The sequence below is a fragment of the Trachurus trachurus genome (assembly GCF_905171665.1).
Source record: "Trachurus trachurus genome assembly, chromosome: 11".
NCBI classification, from domain to species: Eukaryota; Metazoa; Chordata; class Actinopteri; order Carangiformes; family Carangidae; genus Trachurus; species Trachurus trachurus.
In genome coordinates this window covers 18,026,613-18,046,648 of record NC_139904.1, presented here as the reverse complement: position 1 = coordinate 18,046,648, position 20,036 = coordinate 18,026,613, and the positions used below count along the sequence as shown (strand labels likewise).

The 20,036-nt window shown below is 43.3% G+C and overlaps 2 protein-coding genes across 2 annotated transcripts in view; both read right to left on the bottom strand.

The window, feature by feature from the left end:
• The window catches only part of gmpr (guanosine monophosphate reductase), a 65,751-nt gene that overhangs the window by 10,895 nt on the left and 34,820 nt on the right, over positions 1-20,036 (bottom strand). The window lies entirely within an intron of this gene.
• Positions 1,823-19,177, bottom strand: mylipa (myosin regulatory light chain interacting protein a). The gene is made up of 7 exons (XM_083982754.1): positions 18,919-19,177; positions 17,431-17,621; positions 8,100-8,285; positions 6,403-6,600; positions 6,094-6,258; positions 4,552-4,975; positions 1,823-3,552 (listed from the first exon to the last, which is right to left on the bottom strand). Exons 1-7 carry the CDS (start codon positions 19,003-19,005, stop codon positions 3,358-3,360), a joined length of 1,446 nt encoding a protein of 481 aa, XP_083838880.1. The 5' UTR covers positions 19,006-19,177; the 3' UTR covers positions 1,823-3,357.

Genomic DNA, 20,036 nt, shown 5'->3' with positions numbered 1-20,036 from the left:
ATTGAAACGCCATTCAAGTTGAACATAAATATACAACAGATTAGGCAAATCCAAAAAACCTCTGTTTTCAATGAACCACTAAGCCCTTTTTAGTTTTCTTCTTCTATTTCTCCTCTGACATCAGCTCCACATGCCGCCACCCACTGCAAAATCCATATTTTGTTGGATATTTCTCAACAAGAGATTAATGCACTTGGTGTGTGGTATTAGATACATTTCAGGATTAGTGTGACAAAGGAAATGTTCCCAGATCTTCACATTTCAAAGAGCTTATGTGTCCACAGCCCCTTTTCACGCTTCCCTGGAAATGTAGAATAATATGTATAAGCTCATCCACCTTATTTTCCTTACGTGACTTTTTTTTTTGGGCTGTTTCTGCTTCAACTACGTGTTGATGCTTCAGCTGTGCGGAGGCCGTGACAAGGCCCCGTCCGTGTCCACATGTGCATACACAAGAGTCTGTGTGAGAGATGCAGATGGTAACAACAAAAAACTGGTTTGTGACCTCACCAGAACGACATGTGCCTCTGTTATGAAGCCAGCCCTGTGCGAGAGTCCCTATTTACATATGTTTTTCGTTTCACTTCCTTGTATCTTGAGGATAAAGTTTAACTCAGCAGCCAGATAATATTCTAGCTGATTCTTGGCTACTCGTTGGTGTTGTTGTTTTCTAACCTACAAAAACACCAGAGTTCCGCATGGCTACCCCACCCTTACCCATACCTGCCCTCCCCCTCCCCCCGCTGACTGTCATCGGTGTCCTTGAAGTTCATTTGATGGCAGCGAGGCTTGAGGAAGAGAAAAATAGATAAGAGGGGAGAGAAAGAAGAAAAAACATTCTCACGCAGAAGGTCGTGGGGGGAAACAGAGGGGGTTCAGAGAAGGGATAAAGTCAGACTAATAAATAGCTGCTGTTCTAAACTCTTGTTTTCAGACTTTGGAATCACAGTCCAGTGGAGCTTGTCGTTTCTCATCAACACAGAGAGCGTCTCTGCACCACAGACTGTGCAGCCTTCAGCTCGCTTTTCCCAGCCTGACAGTGACAAACGATGCACTGACCTTTTAGTGTTATATCCACCTGGGGTGCTGTAGACGCTGATGACTTAGGCCATGGCAGGTATCCACCTCACACAGCATCACAGGTCCTAAAGAAACTGTTTTTCACCCTTAGTCTTCCTAGCATGTCTTATCAGAAATGTCTGGGCCCTGATTATTTTAAACACAGCAGGTTCCCTGTTTTATTCTTGGTAAATTTTCTGAGTCAAACCAGAAACAAGTCTCATGACTGATGTTAACATTGGTCTAATTTAAGGGACTTCCACGTGGCTTCGCCGTGTAAAACTTTCCAGTCATTGTCAGTAAATCTGCCCCTCGGAACAAAGGTCTGATCTTATGAATGCCTCAGTGTTATGAGGTAAATGGCTGATGGCTTATCAGCCTTGTGCAGTTGTTTCCAACCTTTTTGGTTTGTTACCTCATAAAACCTTGATCACAGGTTGTGGCTGCAGAGGACATGCTTTGTGGGCAGCTGTCAAATTTTTTTCTTTTTCTGATACACTCCGTTTTAGATTTGTTAGTTCTGAATATTCAATAATTCCTTTCACTGACCCACTGTGACCCCACAACCATCTCATTTCCATTAAAACAGTGATGGGACCTTGACAAGTCTAGTAGTACAGTGAGTGTAGCACAGTTCTCAAAACTCATTTGGTTTTTTTCTGAATACCTTTGATGCACACAGACGATTGTCCACATCTCCAGGGTGTTTGTTTTTAAAAAACAACTTTATTAATACTTTCTCCTTTGTTAAAAGCAGAATATATAAAAAAGGATACCATTCTAAATAGTTATTTTACAGAGCATAGTGGCTTTTGCTTCAGAAAACAGAAACAAATCGCTACTTGTACAACATGGGGAAAAAAAAGTCCTTCCCCTGCAGAGACTGAGCTTAATTGAATCAGCATTAAAAGAAACAGTTTTCCTTTTCGTGCCAGGAAAAAAAAAAGTCTGTGAAAGGTTTATAATAAACAGTGTTGCTGCTACATTAAGGCCAAACCCCCTACAGACACATGGAAAACCTCCGTGATAAAGTGACAATGTATTTTTCTTTTGTTTGTTTTTCAACTTTTTCAATAGTCTTTGAAATTAAATAAAACTTGAAAGTGAGAAGCTTTTCAAAAAGCAAGCAAGTATTGCACTGGCAGATCTCCTAGTACCCTTTAAAATATCAAAAGGAAGTCACTAGTACACCCAGAGATGAAATTTATAGCTGAAGTTTTCAGAGGAAGCAGCTGCTTCTGGTCAAAATCCTATTTTTTTCCCATAAATAACTGCAGCTCTGTGTCTGCTAAGAAACAGCTCTTCGGTGCTCTTAATTTTCTACTTTTCTGTTGGCATGGAGACACATATGTAAAAAGGTGCAGCAGCTTATCAAACCAAGCTTGTTGTTTTGGACAAAGTGGCAGTTAATCATCAAAACCCGTTTCGAGGTGTGAGAGGTTGAGGGAGTGTCAGTAAGATACAGTTCTGGTGGGCTAAAGAAAACCTTCAAGACCCCCACTCGACCCCGAGACTAGAAGGAGCTGTTGTGTTGAACGATGCAGTGCTACACCCAGAGCAGCTGCTTAGCCTCTAAATACAGCCTCATTGGCATGAAACACACGGAACATGAAAAAACAAACAAGAAATAAAATATATAAAAAAAACTGCATTTCACTCTGTTACACCATAAAATTCAGTTCTCAAACAGAAGTTTTAAAATTTCAGGATGCTTTGTAAATGAAAAAAAAACAAAAAACAAACAAACAAACAGTCAACCATTATGTACAGTGTTTAGCTTTTGTAAAACACAGTTCGTCATATGGTTTGGGTTGTGAGGCTTGGAGCCTGATATGGACCAAAGAAAAACAAGCAAAACATCAAATTCAAAAGCATAATTAAAAAATAAAAGAATGTTTCTATTGTGTATCAGGTCAACTGATGCAATAATTTAACAAACAAGGACATAAGAGCTAAATCTAAAATCATGTTGTGGCAGGGGATAAATCTGTTTAAAACAAACAAGGTTTGGACAGAATGATGCACAGAAAAACAAATACTATTCAAAACCAACCAGAAAACTGACAGTCCGAAGTGACAAAGAGAAATAAATATTAAACACACACAAACTAACACACAAGTTGAGGGAGTGGTTCGAGTGTGTTGATCTTTGATTATGTTCAGAGTTTCCATGTTTGGTAGCTCCAGGCAGGAAACACAGAGGGACGAGAAATGTTCCTTCTTTATAAAACCGTCATCTGGCTGGTCTCGCTTTAAAGTGTTTGTAATGGAGTTTGGTGGCTTTAGTGGGAGTCGTCTTTATGTGTGGTAGATCTTCTGTTCGTACTCGGTGGTAGAGCAGGTGTGAGGGGAGGCCGTGTCTCTGTGGATGGGCGCCGGGATGCTGCTGTGGTGTTTGTGGTTGTCGGTCAGCGTGAGGTTCAGCAGGCTGGTGCAGGTGGGCAGGTAGACATGCTGCACATGCTCCACCTCCGATCGACACACAGGACACAGCTGAGAGGAAAAGAAAAGGAAGAGGATGAAGCACGTTGTGCACTGGTGTTACACAACTGAATAACAGCTCACCATCAGAAAATAAACAAAGGCTAATTTCATGTTAGCTCTGGTTGGATGTGATAACACGACAGAAAAATAAAGCTTTGAGCCAAGTCTGAAGTGGTCCAACTACAGTGTTATTACCTTTCATTTTGGAAACATATTTAGTGGAAACATATTTAGCTCACACACCCATAACAAAACACAAAACCTGCAAGGTCAGGTGCAAGCTAAGGGAATATGCAACAAAACCACAAAGACCAGCTCTCTCATTCAGGAAACTAATTAGCTGTCAGTGTCACTTCGGTCATTAGACAAATATCACTGTTAAGATTTTAAGACACTATGATGAATACAGTAGAGAGGCCAAGCCAAGTTTAAAACTGTTTCCATAGCTTTGCTGAAATCAGGGGAACTTTCCTTCCTTCTCTTGTCTTAAATTTCTACCGAGTCATTCACACATGTCTATTAGCTGGGTCACGTCTCCTAGTTGAGTTAATGGAAGGGAGATTTGCCTGGCTGCTATAATCCCTTCATAAAGGCAAACTCGCATGTGCACCCACACACACACACGCTCACGCTCACACACACACCATCTGCTTTCACAAAGATGGGCAACATTTAGCTGATTAAGTGAAGGGACAATCAGGTCAGCAGAGTGTAAGCAAAGCTTTAGATGTTGCTTAAAAGACCATAAAAGGATGAGGACTTGGAACTAAAGTATAATTAAAGAGCTTTCGTTATAAGTGCAAACTCAGAGCATGCTGGGATGCCTCAAGTCTAGGGACCAACCGAAACACAAAAGGAAACGTGTCTGGTTTTCCAATTTAGTTTTATGACATAATACTTGTAAGGTAGACTTGACCTCCCCCCTCCCCCCATCCTCCCTTCACCTCCTCCAGAGGCTAATGAACTCATCAGTCTTTCACAGAAAAGTTTTTAGAAGAGGCGCCTCACCTGAAGCTGATTTGCGCAGGTCTGGCAGCACACCATATGGCCGCAGGGGCAGAACGCGGCATCTATCTCCTCCTCGCAGCACAGCATGCACAGCAGAGCCTCTCTGAGCTTCTGCAGGCTCTCCTGCAGAGCCCGGCTCTGCTGGCAGCTGCTGCAGTCCAGCCCCTCGTCCTGCTGGCTGTCCCTGCTTGGGGAGCGTGAAGGAGAGGAGCGTTCCCCGCTGCCGGAGCGGGACATCAGGTCCACGACGCCGGAGTTGTAGAGTGCGCGTCGGGCGTGGTCATACACTTCCTTGGAAGTGCGCCGGATGTCAAAAACATATTTCTTGCCCAGGTTGATGTTTTCGTTGAGGAAGAGGGAGGCGAGGTGGCCCTTGAAGTCGCGACTGTACTGCATCATCACTGCATTTGTAACGGTGTCACACCTGCAAATGGAAAAAAAAATCCATGAACAAATTTTTTTTAGGAAATGATTACTTCTGACAGTAAACACATCCAAAGTTGATTAGATCATCCACCTCAACTCATGGATTTCTCTAAAATCCAACTCCTTTGCTTCACAACTTTCTTTTTTTCTGTCACTGTTGAGGAGAGTTCATCTGAGTATATTAAGTCTTCTCCTTGGGCTGTTTATTTAGCCACCTGATGTTCATCTTGTCACATGGCACATTTACTACAGTGCCATACACACTAGTATAAAGTATAAAGACATGCTTGGTACAAAAAAAATGAATAAAATAATCTGCAGACTGGGTTAAAACCCAACCCTGAAACAAAAAGGACAGGGCCATCTTTTGTACTTTTTGACTGAGAACAATTTCATAGCTCAGCCATTTGAATTGTCCCTGCTCATTGCAAATTTTACGCACACACACATAAATAATACATCTGTAAAGTGAAAATGTCATTTCTGCCCACTAAAGATTGCCCTGTGCAATCCATGTTTCCATCAACAACACTCATTCAGGTCAAGGACATGTTTTATGTGGCTGTGTGTCCCACTTTGCATGTATTTATACCATAAAAAAGGGTAAAAAGGGAACAGGAGCAGTCATGGCCAGTGTGTACAACTGTGGGAGAAACTCAGGAAGTTTGTCAAGTGGAGCAGAATAAGTTAAAACAGTTTTTTCTTCACCTCTCATAATAATCTGCTAATTTTTGGTGAAGGACAATAAACTACTTCACATTATCATAACATGATGTGGCTTGGAGGTGTGTTCTCGAGCAGTTCATAGTGGTACAATGATTAAGAGCTGTAGCCAAGACTGCTGACAGACTCATATAGAAAACACAAAACTCAACTGAGCAGCAGAGCTTCAAATTAATTTTAATTGTTATCTTTGCTCACCACATGAGGTGAGCTACAGTGTGTGGCTGCCTAACTGTCTCCACTAATTTAAGGCATTATTGACTTCATGCAAAGTTATTACAGGGTCTGAATCCACTTCTAATAAAATGCATCTGCATGGCTACAGTATATATCCTTAGAGTGCATGTGAGCCACTGAGCTGGGATTAAATAGTGTAGGGTGTTTAGCACTCACCTGTAGAAGGCGTGGGTCTCTGTGATGGCCCGGTACAGACCGCTGGCTGCTCGGTTACTTATCAGCTTGAACAGAAGCACCACACTGTCATTTGTGTCCTTGGTAACTGTCAAGTACACGCTTTTGCCTGACTGGGTGGCAATCTGAATGACAGGATAGCTTATTCTAAAACAAGACAAAGGGAGGAGAAAATGGTTACATAAAGAATATTGTGTAAGACAAAAACATGCACGAAACTCGTCTTTTTGTTATAGCATAAGAACTGCCATCACTAAAACATACACAGATTCATATGTAGGTGGAACATACCTGTTGACTAAGCTGAAGTCCTCCTTGCAAATAGCAATGCCCTCTGGGCCGACTCCTATGGCCATCCGTTGTCCATTTGCGTCGCGAGCCCAGTGCCATTCCACGCCGTAATGCTCCAGAGATGAGACCAGCTGCAGAGCCTGATACTCCACTGAGCCCTGGCTCGAACCTTCTAGGGCTTTATGTCTGGAGACAATACTGCAGGAGGAAGAGATGGAGAGGAGGACAACCATTCAGGTTTATTTTGCTCTTTTGGACATTTTCTGTCACAAGCTTTATAATACATATCTTGTATCAAGGAACACCCACTGTAACAGGTGTATTATACACACAAGGTAAATGTAAGACTGGAATGTGTTTTATCAGTCGAGGCTGAAAACACCTTCGGGCAAAAAGCTCTGATGTTAAACTGCTATGTTTCTGACAACTCTACTTAAGAGATCGATGTTTAGGCGGCACAGCTGAGTGCTTCTTTTGGCCACTGAAGCCTCCTAATTCTTCCAGACTGTGGTGAGAAATGCATAGTTGCATATGTACACCATATTGATCCACAGTTGGAACATAATTCTATGAAATGTATAGAAAATAGCTGCTGGAGTGCATCCTGCATACATAAGAGGCTGGGGTTAAGTGTAGGTGGAGCGATGAACAGCGGTGCCTGCTGGCTCAACATGACACATGGATAAAGTGGTTAATGTAGCAGGTCTGGCAGATGGATCTTGATGTTGTATAATTTAAGAGGGCGAACACTTGCGGAGCAGTGCCATGTGCACAACAAATGTCTCCAGAAGGCACTCCAAAAAGCTTTATCTACAAAATGGAAACCCTGCAGAAGTTTCTGGACAAAGTCCCAACAGTTGAAGGCAGGACTAGCATGGCTGAATGATGAGCCAAAAGCCCCAGGGCACAGACATGTAACAGCCCACCCTCCCTTTTACATAAGAGCAAGAGACACCGCTTGGAAAAGAAAAAAGTCTAAATCCACCAGTGAAACAGTGTTACTTTATTGTGTTTACGGAGAAAACATTCAAGATGTACAGTGGGAGGTTCTGTCAGTGGAACTCTGCAAACACATGCTGAGTGTGTGTGTTTGTGTTACCTGTCAAACTACACACACGCATATTGTGGCTGTGTCTGATGTACTCTATCTAAAGGTCTTTCACCTCAGATAAAAAAAAAGTTGCTCTGGCTTAAACACAGACATGACAATAAAGGAAAACACTGCAAAATATAAAAGACAGTTTCTATTAGTTCAAATCAGTGAAGCTTTCTTTTTTGCTTCAGATAGCATTTTGATTTCTTTCATTTCCTTGGACACACACACACTGACGTGTTATACCATTGTTGTCTCATGGCCACGGTCCATTATTTATGTTTGGTCATGTCTTTGAGGGAGGCAGGAGTCCACCTCATAGCGATAGTGAGGGGGCAGAGCTGAGAGCTGACGGAGGAAAGGTCATGAGGTTCAGTGACTGGCCAGAACATCCTAACCAGCACGTATAAGGGCTGTTGAAATGCTCATTTGTCTAAATTACCCCCAAACTCCGACACCATTAGTCATGTCCGGGTCAGCAAAATGTTTTCATTGCATTCAGACAGGAACAAAAAGGTCCTGGGCCAGGTCATGGTGTTGTGTTCAGCACTGAACTATTTCTCAATTGCCAGTTAATTTGCGTGCCCCTTGGAGAGTGTTGTACCTGTCCATAGTGGCTGTGCTGGGCTCCTCTCCACACAGCTCCGAGTACCAGTACTGGGCTGTGTTTTGGTTGTAGTCGCCAAACTCAGCCTGGGCCAGGAGTGCGCTCAGCTCCTCTGCTTGTTCCGAGCCCATACGCAGGTGACCGTTATGAAGGTCCTCCTTCACGTGCGTGAAGAAGACATGTCTGGTGGGCAGAAAAGAAATGAGAACATGTTGAAATTGAAGTCTGATGGTGAGCACATTTAATCAAAACAATTCATGCCTCTACATAAAGAGTTTTCTGCCCATTCGTGCCCCATCACAAACCATCTCTGCTTTGATCTTTAAACATATTCACTGTACAGCTGAGCTCCATGTGTGATGGTTGAAGAGTCACGATGTCTGAGGCAAACACAGGCCTGAGCAGAGCAGGTGGTCATTACAAGGCTAGAGTTTCACCAAAGACAGCAGGTGTTTGTCTTTGTGCGTGTGTGTTGCAGCAGAAAGAAGACAACTGTGACATTTGTTCAGTTGTCACGAGAACCCCACTTTCTATTTTTTTCCCCAACCTCTTCCTCAAAATACACACCAATACAACTTCCTATAAGTGTGAATTTACTATATGTGGAAGCTGAGAGAGGGATGTGAGAGGACTGAACCGCAGTTTTCTCTAGCAGAGGAAGTTTAAGGAGCATTTAACCTATTCACTTGATGAGCAATTGTGCTTTTGTTGCATCTGTGTGACGTAATGTACTGATTCTTGCGTGACAACTCGCAAATGTTGAAATTAGTAATGGGACTTAATATGAGTCGCAACCACCAGCATCCTGCCTGGGTTTCTTACTCTGTGGTTTATTCTCAACATTGCTAGAGGTGATCAAACCACAATGTATTAAAGAAAAGTCCAGTTATCAATAACCTTGTTTTCCCAGCCCACGCTCCCCATTCGTGAGGTGGGCTTATAAAATGATAGTTAGGGAAAATACTTCAAAAGATTAATAGTGGTCAAAAAAACAACTATTGTTATTGTTTGGGCTGAACGGTTAAATGAGAACACCGAGTTCTGGCGTGGCCAAGGAAAACAGCTAAATTCTCCAAAAAAATAAGCCATGGCGAGCAGGGCCTTTCCATTGTTTTGACCAGAAGATGTGAGGAAATTCTTTCCTCCTCACAGCAAGAGACAAGACGTCAAAAAGAGCAACACCCTGGCTGACTCATTCTTTGCATCATGATGACCGTTGAACTAAAGTAACCCTGACAGATCCCTCTGTGAGATGACCTGTCGCAAGACTCGCAACACCTAAGAAGATTGTTGAAGCCCCAGCCTGATTAAGGTCAGCTGCTTCTGTGAACGGGTTCAGCAGCTTTCATCCTGTTGCTGGGAACCTGGGTTCTTTCGTTTTAACATCTTGATTTTGACACCAACCAACATCCTCCCGCGTAAAAACAAGCTACACCGAGCCTCAGTGCGACAGGCTCATTGAGGTGACCTAAAGTAACCTCACTGATGACACACTGCTTTACATACCTCACTAATTCAATACGAAAACTGAAACACTGACTTCCTGTAGCTGTTGAATGTGTGAAGAAAATTTGCTGTGAATCTTTTGGCCTACCACACCCCAACATATTAAGACTTAAGCAAATTGCGCCTCAAACTGCTCGTTATTTCCGCTCTGAAATTTCCCAAGAGCAACCCATTCTCTTTGAGGCATGATGCAAAGAGAGACATTTTTTCATTTGTGCAAATCAGGTCACATTGTGGCCTCGGGATATTTGAGAGGGTTTAGAGGGACATTTTGAGTGGAGGGGGTTGGTAGCACACAACATCCCTTTTATTAAAAGTTTACATAAACCCACTGTGTTTTGTTTAGGTATTGGGAGCATCTTGCCGAGACGTCTCATAGGAACTAAGTATAAGGAACTTGTGAGGGAGCTGGAGGTGATGTTTCCTGTGATCTTATGGGACTAAAAACCCAGACTCCTAAGGGAGCCAGGCACACCTGGTTGCAGGATACGTCATGCGTTGTATTGTAACCGCTTCAGTATGCAACAACACAGACACGCCTCGCCCAGCACACGTTCACAGTCCTTCCAAGAAGCATCCGTAGCAGCAAAAGCCACCATGAGGGACTCAAACAAAGTCAGTTTACACCACCCCTGATCAAGCCAGACCATAACAACGAAGCCCCATGGCTGACTAGCCTGAGGCATAACAAACACTGCTTTGATATGGTGTTAAACATCCCATTCCCTCCAACGCACACACACACAAACACTGCACTCTATTGTGTCAGGCCCAGCAGGCATCATGTGACGGAGCGCTGCTAGTTAGCTACCTGCCTGATGCAAACAATAGGGCCGAGTTGACTGGGAGTTTGTAACAGGGTGCCGACAAAGAGTCACTATAGGGCAAGCTGCGGAGGTTACTCCAGTTCAGGCGGGGATTGGGAAGAGGTTAATATAAGTCACTGTATAAATGAGCAAGACATTTAACATCTAGAACATGTCAAGGCCTGTTGTAATACTTGAACATCAATACTGTCCCACTTAACCAACCATCTGTGACTATCTAGTCTTGGGTATGTAGCTTTTGGCTAATGGGTGGCACATATGAGCCAGACCACATGTGTCAACAAGTGTGCATGCTTTGCTGAGCTCAAGCCAATGACTCTGACTGCAGTGTGGAGGAAAACACCCATTACACACTGGAAAAGAAGAACAGGTTGGCAAGGCTGCCACAGAGGTAACTACAGTTCATGCTATCTGTTCCTGCTTGACTGCCCAGAGGGCGAATGAGATGCATCAGATATGCACGCTGTCAAACACCATGAAAACATGACGCTGACATTCTATGGTCATAAATTCTCACCGTTTCTGTTTCGGGTTTTTTCGGCACTAAGAACTTGTTGCAAATGTTTTGTTGACATTTCCAACACCATCTGGATATTCTAGAAACTATTTACCAATGTGTTTTCTTGTACTTCTATCTATGCCTGCTTGTTGTGTATGTTAAGCCGACAGCTTCTCAGACGACTGTCCTAGGATCAGCCTGCTCAGGTGGTGATGTGCTGCCTCAGCACCTGTCAAGGTCTATCTTACAGTCGGTGCATGGGAGAAACACGAGTACATAAATCCACATACGTTGGCTTTGACATGGTGTTTGAGGCTGATTTGTTGGGATAGGCTAGGCTAGATGAAATTGAAGAAGACTTCCACAATTTTCTTGCACAGCAGCCATTTTTGAAATATTTCCTGAGCAGGCAAAACATCTGAAACTGGTGCAAACTGATGTGTCAGAGCACTGTATTAAAAAAAACAAAAACGAGAATAAGAAAAAGGAAGCCATTAGCTTTACAAACCCAACAGGGTTACACAGGCCTGTGACCAAAGAGCGCCTGACAAGAGACAAAGAATGTATAAATGACTAGCATGTTCAACCAAAGGGCATCCGGGCAGAGGATGGAGTTTAATTCACTTTGACTTCTGTGTGAGTGACTGGGCTGGAGAGAACGACTGGACTTTACTTTGTCTCTTGCTGCGACAGATTGCCAGGATGCATCAGAGTCACCATCAGCAGCTTGACCCGCTGCTTTGTATGATTCAGCTCGTTTGGTCCACCATGTCATGGACCAATACGCATCACTATCCAGACACATTTGCATCATTACAGAGTCATCTGTGAAGCCCTCTTCTAAAAAAACAAAAACAAAACAAAAGACTTGAGTCATTGCCTTGTTCTTTAGACTGGCCCCCACTAACACACCAGACACAGACTGAATGCCAGGAAGTCTGTGCCGAGACCCAAGTCTCCTGGCCTACATCCCCTGTATTACATTGGATACACCTCTTCATTGCTTTGTCCTTCATAGATAAGATAGGAAAGCATTAAGAGGTTTTCTCATTGACAATCTAATACCTCTGTGAATGCCAACAGAATACAGGAGAAATAAACTGCAATTCAAAACAGTGGTTGTGGGTGAGGTGGTGGTGGTGGTGGGGTGCTGCGGGAATGTTTGTATACTTGATTGCCTGGCTGGAATAATTCAATTAAAGCAGGCCTCAAGACCTACAAAGAATATCTGAAAATAGGTCACTGGCTGCAGAGCTGAACTAAGGGGATCGGGATGATGACTCAAGTTTTTTCACCTGATTTGTTCTACCCTGTCTTTGACCCAATGTATTTTAAAAACAAAAATATCCCAACATGCAATGTCTGTGCTCTTAATTTTTAAGTTTTCGGAATATATTCTCCTAGTTGGCCAATCTTTACAAGTTTTAAAATGTACTGGCAAAAATGAACAGTTGAATCTTTTCAAATAACAGAGGGAACCAAGTTGCCTAGACTGTCTCCAGTTTGTTCCGCCCATCTATAAAACCGGTCTCATTTTAATTTTTTTCTCCCCCATCCCAGTGTCTGTTCCCCCAGAAGGCAGAATGTCAGCCGGTTCACTACCCAGAAGAACAAAACGTCCCCACAAGCTGAAACCTAACACCTCTGCCTGGAGACTGCAACTCGCTCAGCCAATCACCAGTGGAGTTTCAGACCTCATCGGTTGGGCTCTCAACAATGTGGCTTGTAAGCTAGTCAAATAACATACTGCCAGAAGCTGCGTGTGCTGTGGGGTTACTAGCTGTCAATGACCTATAGTAAACTCTGTTCAAGATCTTCGAAGGTGTGGGCTGAGAGGAAAGTTGGACACTTAGTGAAGTTTTAATTGTGTAGCAATTAGGAGAGACTTGCACAACAATAATAGCGAGAATTAAATAGATGCCTTTGCTCTGTGCTGAGCAGAACTGAAAGCTACAGCAATAAAACAATGAAGCCGTTTGTATGCTAAATGCCTTGGATTACAGGCTGTTGCCCTGTACTAGATGGTAAAATAGTGATTAAAGCCCAGCTTCAATCCTAAATTCAGCTGCCAAATGAATAAATCTGCCATTCTTAGGCAAGTGTCGTTCGTACATTATGACTTCAAACAGTGCAAACCAGGGCTAGGTTACTCAAGAGCACAACAAATGAAGGTGGAAAGAGACTCTCAAGCAGTACAAGTGACTTATTACTGGTGGTAGAGCATGCCCTTAAAAGCTTTAGTGGTGTTTTTGAACGCTTCAGGAACCACAAGCATCTTGTGTGATGTTTGACTTGATTGTCTCTGTACCCTGCCAGTGAGCTAAAAATGATAACTTGTGTGTGACCTGAATAAATTACTTCAACTTGTTTTTGGAAACATTTAGTCACAGAGGTGGTACAGGCATTCAGTCAGAGAAACTGCTGTGATACTGCATCATGGGTGAACTAATGCAAGTCCAAACTGCAGTCAGTCAAGTTAAAACGTTTACTGTGCTTTTAAATGCTTATGCAATGTATGACCGAAGTCTGATGTAAATGTGTTTGCACTTTTTTTTTTTTGGCAAGAGGTTTCTCAGTTTATCCGTTCCACAAACACTACAGAGAGTTGGAAGCCATCCCACCATGCACTGGAGGAAAGGTAGGAAAAACCCTGTACAGATCAATAGCCTGTCATAGACAAGGGGGGCAAATGCATTCCCCCATGACAAACATTTGGAGTGCTTATATAAAAAGGTGCAGGCACAGAGTGATGATGTAAAGAGAGCATAGTCCTTACAGTTGGACAGTTTGTCTAGTAAACTTGCATGTAAATATCCTGGGAGATAATTATTAAAAGACATAATGATTAAAATTAATCTCCTGGGCTTAAAAGTCATTTGGATTTTGGTTTGGATTTAAGTTAAACATAAGCTCAGCCTCAAAGGGGGGTAAGCAGGTTAACAATCAAGACCTCTGATAAAGCCTGTGCTAATAGCTCTGCCCTTTGAGGGCATCCAACATTTGCCTGATCAGAATGCTAAATACAGCAACTAATGAAGGGGAAACATTCATATATTTAAACCAGAAACCCCCCCAGCAAACAGTGTTAAATGATGCAGATAAGACACACTGTTGTTGAGGCCGTTGGCTTAGTATCTCTTAAACCAAAGTTTCCTGTAGTAACACCACATCAGTGAGACGTCATGGAAATACAGATATGTGTAAGATGATATCTTCTAAACAACTTTATTTTGAGGAACTGCTTCTATTTTTTCATTGCCATGAAAAAAGACTAAGCAGCTTTAGTGCAAAACTATCACAAATCACTGGAAGGTTTGAACAGCCCAGTACAAGCACCATCTCCTGCTCAAAATAGAAGCTCAGAGAAGCAATGGAGTTACCCCAAGAGCCAATTTTACCCATTTACAAAAAGTGCCCTATTTGCAAAGTGAGCTGGGAAATACTTAATTCTTAAAAACAAGGCTGGGGGAGAGAAGGCAAAGTGAGAAACTAAGGAATGAGATTTATAAAAACGAAATTAGTTTTTAAAGCTGAGGACACTGCTGCCACAGAATGAAACCAAATTTACACCGTTCAGCTCAAACAGATGTGGCCTGCACATTGCTGGTGCAATAATAAAGGTTTTAATGTGTGACCAATTACTGATTGTAAGAAAATCAGCCAGCACCAACTTTGATGTTTAGACACTAAGATACATCTTTCCGTCTGGATGTTTTCAGAAAATTTTCTTGCACAAGTAGACCCTGCTGCAAAAAGAAAATGAATTCACACAAAGAATCCCAATAGTTGGCTGGATGTGAGCAAGAACACCAGAATGACCTGCTAGGCTTTACGTGGCAGCAGAGCAGCAGCTTATATAAGCTGCTCTGTGCACGCTCAGTCCACTGCATGTTATGTAATAAGGCCTATAACATCAACGTGGAAGAGGCCCACCCCTCATCTCAGCCGAGAGTTTTTGTACCATGAAGACCTTTTTTTTTTTAACTTTACTTGATGGGACAGTGCTCATTAATCAAAAGAAAAAAGACTGGAAATGAGCCAGTTAGCCTAAAGGCCAATGTTCATCTGCTGTCTCTAGCTAGTTTTTTGCCTCTTAACATTTATGCCAACCCACATGCACTTGCTAATTACTGACTTACTTTGAAAAACAACACAGTATGTTTCTGTGAGTGTGTCAAGGGGCTTAAGTTTTCAATAACATTCTAAATAGGTTCACTGTGTTTTCATTGTAAATGCAGAAACCATACTGCATAGCTATTAGCTAATTTCACAAAAAATAAAAAAATCTGCAGACATAAAATTTCACACATTCCTAAAATTAGTTATGAAGATCTGTCCATTCAAGGAAAGGCCTACAGGCATACAAGAAACAAAACTGTAAAAGCTGACTGTTTTCTGTGCCTGCAGACAGAACAGAACAGGGTGTGTGATGCGTGGTAGCCTAAGTAGGTCAAAGGTGACAGCGCAAGAAATGAGTGTATGGCATCCTCACAGGTCGTAAAAGCACAAATCTGATTCACAAAATAAAGAAAACTATTATATAGAATAGTTAGAATACCACATTTTCAGTTAACCATGAAAACATTAAAAACATTAAACACGACTTCTTTACAGAAAAATAGTCTGCATTTTCACAACTCTTGTGAATTCAGTAATGTTAATTTCCCAGAACTACTGGCCCCCAAAAATCCTTCTACTATGTTGACACTGTCAGCATCTCCACCTCATCTCTAAAAACTGATCTCAGTGTTGTCTCTCCCACCACTTAAATTATATCACATGTGAGCAGATGGAAGGCATCAAGGCCAAGCCAAAATTAAACACACAACTTGACAGCATGGAGGTGTGTGCCATGTGCAAGTATTTAATAACGGCAACCCCGCATACCCTTGCCTGCCACCTCACGTCTTTATCTCACCTTTTTTTTCACAACCCTGTGACCCCCCCGTCTCCCCCACCCAACGCCAGCCATCTGTTGATAACCCCTGCTAATCTAGTTGAGGTCAGAGCGCAGGCAGCCAAGTGTCCTCCACGCTCGCCCTCTCTCACCCCCGTTGCCTTTCACTTTCTTCTTCAAAGGCTGCCAAATATGGACCAGTGTGTCTGTGTGTGTGGGGGGGGGGTTAGAGAGATAGAGCGGAAGTGCGAGCAGGGACATTTTATATCTGATTGAGATGGAAAAAGACACTATTGAAGAAAGCACAGTTAATGTCTTTCCTTTTGATGAGGGAGTGACAAAGAGCTGATGGTGAGTCAGTGGGTGAACTGGGGAGAAACCGGTAGCTTACTGGAATGCCCAACAAATGCTGGCCAAGGCAGACACATGTCTGTTTAATGAACAGCTCCGGAGGCGTGCTGTGTGTGCAAGACAGAGGAGCAGTGTGGCACAGCTTTTCTCTTTTTTTTTTTTTTGAATAAGACCCCAAACAGATTTCCCCTCTGGTGTGCCCTCGTTCCAGAGCCATAGATCCAATCCTGCAGTACCAAACACTCATGACACCGCCTGGAGAGATTGTAAGATCTGCACTATCACGCTAGATGCTGCGTGTGAAACAAGTTTCATGGGCAGGTTCCGAGGGCTGAAGATGCACTTTCTAATTATAACTTCAAACGAACTGGGGATGAGGAATACTGAGTCAGGATCTAGACTTGTACAGGCTTGTTGTGCCCTTCTGACAAGGAGCTTTTTTGTTTAAATACGGCGGAGGAGGAGAGACAGCAGAGGAAAAATGTCACGATGAAATGTTATTTGAAATAGTGAACTATTGTGTTTCTAAAATGTTGATGAAGCAATGATACTTCAGACACATGGAACTAGAAATCGCATAAAGCACACATGAAATTCAAAAATCTATCCTCCTTCAATAAAACATCACCATTAAAACCAGATGCAACAGTGACTCATAATGACATGTTCATCTGAAAACAAAACCTACCCGACAACCCGGCGCACATTTTCTAAACAGCATCTGCACAAATGTCAAACCGAGGGCTGCGCTTTTGTTCAGACAGTGGTCGCAAAACAATCCAGACAAAAAAAGAAAAACAACAGGGACAACAAAAGTTATTTCGAGTTGAATGGGGGCAGTGACAGAGGTCCAGGCTGTCACACAGAGGGTCCCTGGGGGCAGCCACAGAGCAACTCATAGCCCCCAGAGCTGCTGGATCACATTTCCTGCTTGGCGTTCAACCAAAATGACCTATAGTAACCCCGGAAGAGCTGAGAGAAGAGGTTACTACAGGGCATTCCACTGTGTTGGAAACAAAGTGATCAGATTATGCTCTGGGAGCTCGCTAAGGGTCGGCTTTGTTTTTTCCAGCACGTGTTCCTCAGTGCTTGCTGCATGCCGACATATGGAAATAAACAGATTTTAAATGAAATTACAGATCACATCTAATTTGAATGTGCCGAGCTAGTGACAAGCTGATGAATTTCACACAGCAGCAGATCTGCACACGGTGTGCACTCATAAGCACGTGGGGTTGGTAAACATACCGTGTCTGTTCCTGCAGAATGAGATGAGGCTCCACAAAGAACTTGACCCGCAGCCTCAGTCGACACGGCGTCACATTATCCATCTGCTGGCAGATTCGATTCCTCAGATTCAGCCACAGGTTCTCGCCCTTGCTGCCCGTGAACTGCAGTCCAAAGTAGTCCACTTCAATTATGCCCAACTTCCGACAAACCTGTAAAAGAGATGAAAACAAGGGTCGATTTTAGCCAGTGTTATTTCAGAGGGATCTGAAAACCGGCTGTGTTGAAAAGAGTAATAGGGGACACATTAAAGCTTTACAGTTCCCACTGGCAGCATTACATTATAAAGCACAAAGAGCACAGGGGCCACCTAACATTTGACTTTTGTCAGCAGACTTGGATGTCCTTGAATAAGACTATCCACAGTGGGTTTATCCTCTCCCAGTGGAAGGTGGTAAGAACCAAAGGACTTATTCAGCAGGAATCAATAGTTTTCACAAGACAATCTGCACAAGAGTAAGGAAAGAAAAGTGCTTTTATCACTTGGTTCATTTGGATTTCTGCTGCCCCAGCGCTACCCTCACAGATAAAAACCCATCAATATTCCACAGCTCACGATGGGATAGGAGTAAACTTGTGAGGCTCTCTCGGGGGTAAAGGGGCTCATCAAACCCACAATCCCCTGCCCCCCTTGAGCGGCAGCGGCCATGGGGTTATTACATAACTACTGGTGAACGTCTGCAGGGAGCCCGGAGGCTGAGATAAAACTCATTCATACCCAAGGCATTGGGATTACGCCTTGCATATAAAATAGCCGTATTAGAGGAAGAGTAAAAAACAACTCGAGGCTACAGATTAAAGAGGGAGAAAAAAGTTCCCATGCCGCCCTGTTGTCCACTTCAGAGAGGGGATCTCTGAGTATCTCGGAAGTTTCAGTTTGAGTCTGAGCGAAGGCAGAGGAATGAACTCGAGTAACCTTGACAAAGCCATCTGCCTCTGACTTAAGCCGTGCAGGTAGAGGCGACGGACGGACAGTTTCCCACCAGTGTCTCAGAAGTTTCCTTGCACAAGTCAGATGTTTCAGATGTGAACCGACATGTTTCTGGTATCGTTGTTACAAATACATGACATGTGTCTTTTTTTCTTCCCCCCTGTAGGCTACGTTTTGGTCAGCAGAACATTTTGTTTCCTCACTCCCATGCGCGCGACAATGAGGAAGATGTAGCGGCAGTTTTGTTGTTGATGTCCTGGTTCACGTTGAATATGCAACTCGTCAACGACTTTTTAAAACCTCTTTTACTCGTCAATTGTTTTATTTTACAACGTGTTCTAGTCGTAAGGAATTAAAGAGACGTGGTAAAGTTAAGGACTTGAAACATTGTAAGTTTTCGTCACACAGACGAAACACTGTTGCCGACGCCTTTCCGCGACACTATTGTGCTTTAAAATGTAACACAATATAACAAGAAAACGTGGTGTGTATTGGGCTCCTCCACCTCCTCAGCCTACCTTATTCAGACAGTCTTCACCGTTCGCCTTCGCATCAACTTCCACTTCCATCACCACCGAATCCGGACGAGTAACGTGGCAGAGCATTTTGGCTGTGTCTTCTGTAAATCTTTGGTGTGCCACTCTGTTGTTTTAAAAAAACATAAATACGGTAGTAAAACAATTCTCGAGCCTTCTTGAGAACCCCCCTACATCAAGCCCTCGTCACTTTCTTCGCCCCTTTCACTCCGAGTGGCGAAGCCGTAGCCACCAGCTGTAGGCTATATCAATGAATTGCCGCGTACAGCACCGCCCACCCAGAGCCGTCCAATCTGAACAGGTTAGACATAATCACTGGGAAACCTCAACCAATCGGAAGTGGCGTTACATCCGCGTGCTCCGGCTCCAGCTCGACTCCTCGTGCCTGGAAGTGTGAGGGGTCCGCAGCGCCATCCTCTGGCTCGCCTGTTGCTTGGAGCGACTCCCAACAACTCACCTGCTCCTAATGAATTAGACATTTCAGCGAACTTCAGCAGACCTTGGGGTGAGTTTAATGGCTTGTATACGGTTCATCCCCTCGCTTTGTGTGAATTATGCATGGGAAAGCAGTCCATAAATAGCCGTGATAACGGGAAAACATTCCGCCTTCCTGGTCTGCGGTTTCTGTCCAAAGCTTTTTTGATAAATGTTTTATGCTAGCAGCCCCCGTTGATGCAAACTCCCCCTCGTCCTTTCCATAGTATTACTGCTTATGTAACCAACTTTGTGTCCGTGAACCGAGGGCACCTTTGCTTAAATGGCAGCGCAAACTTTTCAATTAGAGTTGGAATTCGACTACTTTCACGAGGAACAAGGGTTGAAATTGGTTGTTTTGATGTTTGGTGTCTGCCTTGGTGTGATTATTATAACGCAAAGCTTTCTCTGTCGTTGACTTATAGAAAGAGATTTCATAAATAGGCATTTATGCAGCCTCTTTCACAAAACCTAGAGTATTTTACGATACATTATTCAGCAACATAATGCTGTAATTTCCACAGTGGGAGACAGCCAGGCCAGAAAACGCTGCAGAAAACTGCAGCCACACACACTCATCCTTCCACCAGGGAGGCATGGTGTGAAGCCAAGCTCAGGATGTGTCT

Bases quoted from the DNA above. Each gene is read 5' to 3' on its own strand.
- mylipa (XM_083982754.1), bottom strand. From the start codon at position 19,005: ATGCTCTGCCACGTTACTCGTCCGGATTCGGTGGTGATGGAAGTGGAA. The intron at 6,601-8,099 runs GTACAACACTCT...TTCCTCCTGCAG, and splicing joins AGCACAGCCACTATGGACAG to TATTGTCTCCAGACATAAAG. The intron at 6,259-6,402 runs GTATGTTCCACC...GTCTTGTTTTAG, and splicing joins GACTTCAGCTTAGTCAACAG to AATAAGCTATCCTGTCATTC.